Source organism: Priapulus caudatus, unplaced genomic scaffold, assembly GCF_000485595.1.
Source record: "Priapulus caudatus unplaced genomic scaffold, Priapulus_caudatus-5.0.1 Scaffold419, whole genome shotgun sequence".
Lineage (NCBI taxonomy): Eukaryota > Metazoa > Priapulida > Priapulimorpha > Priapulimorphida > Priapulidae > Priapulus > Priapulus caudatus.
In genome coordinates this window covers 251,440-257,109 of record NW_014577480.1, presented here as the reverse complement: position 1 = coordinate 257,109, position 5,670 = coordinate 251,440, and the positions used below count along the sequence as shown (strand labels likewise).

The following is a 5,670-nucleotide window of genomic DNA, read 5'->3' as shown; positions in this document are numbered from 1 at the left end:
CCCGCTTCATCTTAGCTTCTTGCTTCTTCTTTTCAACCTATTAGAAAAACCAGCCGTGGAAAATAAAAGTAGGTATGGGCACATGGGTGCAATATTGCTTGTATTTACTATAAGTTACATTGCCATAGTTCTTATCGTGATATTTACACCCTTTGATAATTGGTCAATTGAATTCAGTATAGCTATCACCAAGAGTGACATGATATAGATTGAGCTACGATATTTCACTTCTGCTGTTATGCAATGAAGCTGTACATATTCACAAAAAGACTGTATAAACATCCCTGCAATCTTTATTTACATGATGTCAGGACATCTGTAAACGTTTTTGGCTATTAGGTAGAAACCATCCTAATCCACTCTATCGTTTCTGCATGAGTGTGTTTGGGGGGGGGATGCTACCCAGCAAGTGTGTAAATGAATTTGTATCATTTTGGTTCCAAGATAACTAGTAGCTCGAAATAAAGGCATTATTATTTGTCTGATTTTCACGTTTAGAAAAAAAGAGGCGGAGAAAGGAAGGAAGGTAGAGCAAGAAGCAAAGCATCCAAATGTATGATAAAGTGATTTTACGCTGAGGTAGAATAAGCCGGTTTACCTTTGTTCTGTTCTGCTTCACTCCCTCGACTATCTGTTCAAACTGCTTTAAGAACTGCTCTCTTGTTGAAGGTGAAGCCATTGCCCTGAAACACACCACAGACAGTTATGGAAAAGCCAAAAACCTCAACATACTCAACGTTTACATTTGTAAACGTAGCAAAGAAAATACTGGAATAATCAAGCAATGATAAGGAAGTTGACTACTCAATTTTCACATTGATTTCTCTCAATTCTACCTTGATGTCCTGAGGTTATGTAAAATGAAATGGAATGCAAAACTAACTAGCTCGTTTCGAAAAACTGATATTTGATGCAGAAATGCCTTTTAGTATTTAGCATTTAAAACTTGAGACGATACAAGAGACTTTATGTGATGTTATCATGAATGATTATAAAAGCTGCATTCATACGCAGTAATCGACAAATATTGTTTCTGGTAGACTAAAAGATACACATTTTATTTTTCCAAAGGGTGATAATTACAAACTATTGCTAGAGAGAAATATATGCAGAGCCAGCAATTCTTGTTACTGGAGGCATAATTGATAATTCGACACTCAACATTAGTATTTACAACTACCTTATAGCACGTAAAGCATTACTAGAATGTAAGAGCAAATTTTGTAACACGTGCATGCAAGAGAACCCACGGATAGGTGGCCAGGATTACAACATTTTCCTATCACGACCTTCGTACATACTTACTGTTCGAAGTTGTCGTGAATGGAGTTAAGCAGATTGGCTTCCTTGTCAAGATACAGCCTCGTGTCATCCAGTGTGTTGTCGAGTGTGTAAAACTGCTTGGTCTCAGTGTGCTTTGATCCAACTGCAATGATCATCAAGATAATTATAATTCTTTAGCAGCCAAATGAACCGATGACTTGGTCGCGTTGGCACAGTTTTGCCACTGGCGTGCACAATGTACAAGCTTACAACTTCACTTTCACTTCACTTACAACTTCACTTACTTCACTTCACTTCACTTCACTTCACTTCACTTACTTCTTCTTCACTACACTACACTACACATCACGTACAACTTCACTTACAAATACACTTCAAGAAGGGCATACGTATTAACCTACTGCATGAACCTGGCAATACAGGGGACAGATTTTACCTATACTATACCTGCTTACAACATATATAGGTAGGAAACGCACCGAGACGAACAGCAGATATACGGAGCACTAAGCGAAGTCTTTACGCGTATCAAAAACCGTTCAATTTAAGGACTACGGGGTAAAGCAAGGGTAAAAAAATACGACGCGCATGTATAGCCGTTGCATTCACCATTCGACGCAACACTGCAGAGTGAGAGTAAGAGTGAGAGATATCGTCCTCACTGCACGTGTTATTATGCAAGTAAATTCTAGCAAGTGTAGTAAATGCAGTAAGCGTAGTAGTAGCTGCTAGTAAATTCTTCGCAGTTGCGTAGTTAATGTAGTAAGCGTAATAGTAACTGCTAGTAAACTCTTTGCAATTGTGCGTAAATTCTAGCGAGCGTCGTCGTGCTAAACCACGCCGACCGCACGGGCGGCAACGCCCCTAGAGAGCTCCTACCCTGGTTGTACAGCTCGACGAAGCGTCGCTGGTACTGGCTGACCTCTGCGCGCGTAGGAACCTCGGGTGCGTCGATCGCCGCTGCAGGCGTAGCGACGGTCGCCTGAGTTCTTACCTCGCCAGCACAGACGGATCTTCTCAGCTTGTCCGGTCCGCCCGCCGGAGCTGAATGTCTATCAATCGCACTGCGCTCCTGCACACAACAACGTTAACATAGCTAGTGCGTTCACTATACTATGGTATGCGTGCGTGCGTGCGTCATGCGTGCACTCCTGTGTGTATGTGTGTCGGCGTCCGCCCCGAGCTGCTTTCTATCATCGCACTCGCTCCTAACCAACGACAACGTTAACATAGCTAGGCTTACTACTATATATGTGTATCCGTGCGTGCGTCGTGTGTGTGTATAGTGTGTCGCGCGTCCCGCCCCGAGCTGCTTGTCTAGCATCGCGACTGCGCCTACCTAGCCAAACACACGTTAACATAAGCTAGTGGTTACACTATCATATGTGTATGCGTGCGTGCGTGCAGTGCGTGCGCTGTGTGTGTATTATGTGTGTCGCGGCGCGGTCCGCCGAGCTGCTTGTCTAATATCGCACTGCGCCTCTACACCAACACACGTTAACATAGCTATGGTATAACTATAATTGTTGTGTCGTGTGCGTGCGTGCGTGCGTGCGGCGTGCTGTTGTCGTATGCCGTGCGCGGTCCGCCCCGAGCTGCCTTTCTATCATTATAAGTCAGTATCTAATCCAACTGCCGCTTACCGAGGATGGCCGGACCTGTATCAGTCAAGGATGGGTCTGCCACTATCTTCCTGATCCAGGTTCTAGCGGTTTGGCATGTGCGAGGGTAGTCGCCTCTAAGATAGCTGCAGGTTGTTGCGTCGATAAGATAACAGAAAGCCAAGTATTATGAAACTACTCTTCGTGCGTCGATTTCAGGCTATAATTCAGACGACAATACACATCTACGAAACCTACACAGATATCTACATACCACACAGCAAATCGTAACCGAAGCTGTAACCTGCGTCACCGTGAGACCGTGGATCGCGAAGTAGCTCGGCAGGGCGTGAAGCGATGGAGGTAGAGGGGAAGTGTGGCCAGCGAAGAGTATAGAAGGAATAGGATCAGAGCGGAGGGAAAACCTGGAACCGCTGCTGCGGATAGATGATGAGCTGAGTCCGTTACTACCCTGAGATAACCATCGCAGATCTGGCCCTCAGAGTCATTAGTTTCTTCGGATGCTAAAGGGCGTGGTGTATAGTGATTACCTCATGCGCGTTCTATTATTATTTATCACTTGAGCGATGAGGTTGTGTTTGTTTTTATGTGTTGCTATGCTTATGGCAGGCGTGTAGGGAGCGTGCGGTATCCTACACTTTCCCCGGGGTTCAAAACGTTAGAAGCCTGCAATTGTGGCGTACTAACGGGTTGCGACATCAACGTTGCGTGAAACGCAGTGGATGGTGCCAACGGTGTCGTCATATCGGTAGCGGGGCGTTGCGGAGTTGTCCCTGCGATTCGTCCGTGGCCGGGAAAGCGTGCACAGGGGTATAATGCCGACAGTGCAGACAGGCTCGTAGGAGAACGGTATGATAGCCGGTACATATCGTTTGTTCTTTTCTTTCGTCATTCTCTATATCACAGCACACAGATTTATGTGCTCTGCGAACCGCGGTAAGAGTCATGATTAGAAAGGCCGCGCAGATACATGACGATGACGTCGAAACAATTAATACCGCAATACTGTCAATACATCATTACAGACAATCGTTAATATCGTTAATACCTTGAACAGCGTCATCGAGGCGCTGGCGAGGCGTGGACGCGCGAGTGTGCCCGTCTTCTCTTCTCATTGGGCTAATCGTAGTCGTAGGGGGTGATCCGTCGCGTCCGGCGTGGAGCTGCAGGAGCTACTGTCCGTGCGCGCTAGGCGCTAGACGACTACGGTTCGACAAGACGTTAGTAGTAACGCGTGTCCACCAGTAGTGGATTTCAAGAGCCGCCCTGTTCGATGTATTAAGGCCAGGACGGCGATGAGCACGTAGCAGATAACAGGTTACAGGCAGATGAACAGACACTGAATGCAGTTTAACGATACGGCTTGTATAGCTTTATTCTTGTTACGAACGGTACAAATGATTCCCCGTGCCATTCGTATATGCAGCGAACTTTTAATAGTTTTATTGATCTCTCTAAATAGTCTTACACTACGCCAGCTCCGTCTTCTCCTCCGTTCTCTCGCTCCCTTGCCGATGGATCCACACAGTCTCGGCAGGTGTCTGCCCTCGCCGTCGCTCCCGCTCTACCAGAATGCCGTTTCCGCACGTTTTTATTCTCTCCGTTTGGCTCTGGTTACACCTACACCTAAAAAACCTGTGCGTTTATCCGCTCTCTCTTGTCCTCCTTCGCTTTCCTACCTACAACCTGATCCCGAAAAACGGCACTCTCTCGCTTTCTCCTCCCGTTGTCGGGCTTGTCCCTCCGCTCCTTGTCTTCGTCTCTGCGTCTGCTTCTTCTCCTTCTTCCTTCGCTTCCTGGCCTTACCTAAACACACTTCGTAGCTGCGGTTCTGTGGCCGCTTTTTAATACTTGCCCTGGCACACCCCCCCCCCGCTAGGGCGTTTGCGCCCTTCGCTACTCGTGGCCGTAGCGTGCATGACTACCGGGTGTGTGTGCGCCCGTGGCTGGTACGATTTATTGCGTCATCGCCGCGTAACCCATTCCTAAGGGAATATTCCTCGTGTTTCGCCCCGACAGGCGGCAGCAGCAGTATGATCCAATATGGCTGCGCCCCCAAGGTTGTGCGTGTTGACATCTCTTTATGTGTAATCTATCTCCTCATCCTTTCTTTAGTCAATATAATCGTTTATTCTACTCTATACGGTGAGTTCAGTCTAGTTGGTCCGGATCTAGTCTATTACTCCTGTACGTGATACACGCCCCCAATAGATCTGCCACAACTCCGCCACCAACTACTTATAGTGATTCCGCCCCTCGGATACGCCTTCGTCTTTCACCTGCAAGCGTATACGCGACATGAAACTTCTGTCTTAATAATACATATCTCTACCTATAATTAAATCTTACAAAGGATATACATATGTCCTGTAAATATGTCCTGTAATAAAAATCCCTAAAATGATGAGTCGACTTGAGCGTCCCTGTCGACAGTAACTAAACAAAACAAGAACAAATAAAATGATGGCTCCTTCCCTAACACATCCATCCTCTGTGTGGGTTTTCACGGGGCTCTTGTCCCCGCCCTTAGAACCAAGAATCTGCTTCGTAGGTGCTGTTCTGTTACTATCCTCTTCCTGCTATTGGCCGGTTCCTGAAATAATATCTCCCAGGAATTTCCCTCCCCCGTCGTCATCGCCTTCCTTCGGCGCGTGGTCTGCTGCGCTCCTCCCTCTTCTCTACGGGGGTAGCTCCGCCACCTCTTACCAGTGCGTGCTCCGTTTTATAGGGCTTCCAGGGTAGTCGATGTGCACTACTTTTCTTT

The 5,670-nt window shown here is 46.7% G+C and overlaps 1 protein-coding gene across 1 annotated transcript in view; it reads right to left on the bottom strand.

The window, feature by feature from the left end:
- Nucleotides 1–3,969, bottom strand: part of LOC106810207 (coiled-coil domain-containing protein 93-like) — a 6,530-nt gene extending 2,561 nt beyond the window's left edge. Inside the window, exons 1-5 of the mRNA XM_014813491.1 lie at nucleotides 3,955–3,969; nucleotides 2,164–2,356; nucleotides 1,306–1,426; nucleotides 599–683; nucleotides 6–37 (exon numbers count right to left, since the gene is read on the bottom strand). Of these exons, the coding sequence (XP_014668977.1) occupies nucleotides 6–37; nucleotides 599–683; nucleotides 1,306–1,426; nucleotides 2,164–2,356; nucleotides 3,955–3,969 (446 nt within the window). The remainder of the gene's footprint in view (nucleotides 1–5; nucleotides 38–598; nucleotides 684–1,305; nucleotides 1,427–2,163; nucleotides 2,357–3,954) is intronic.
- Between the last annotated feature and the right edge of the window lie 1,701 nt (nucleotides 3,970–5,670).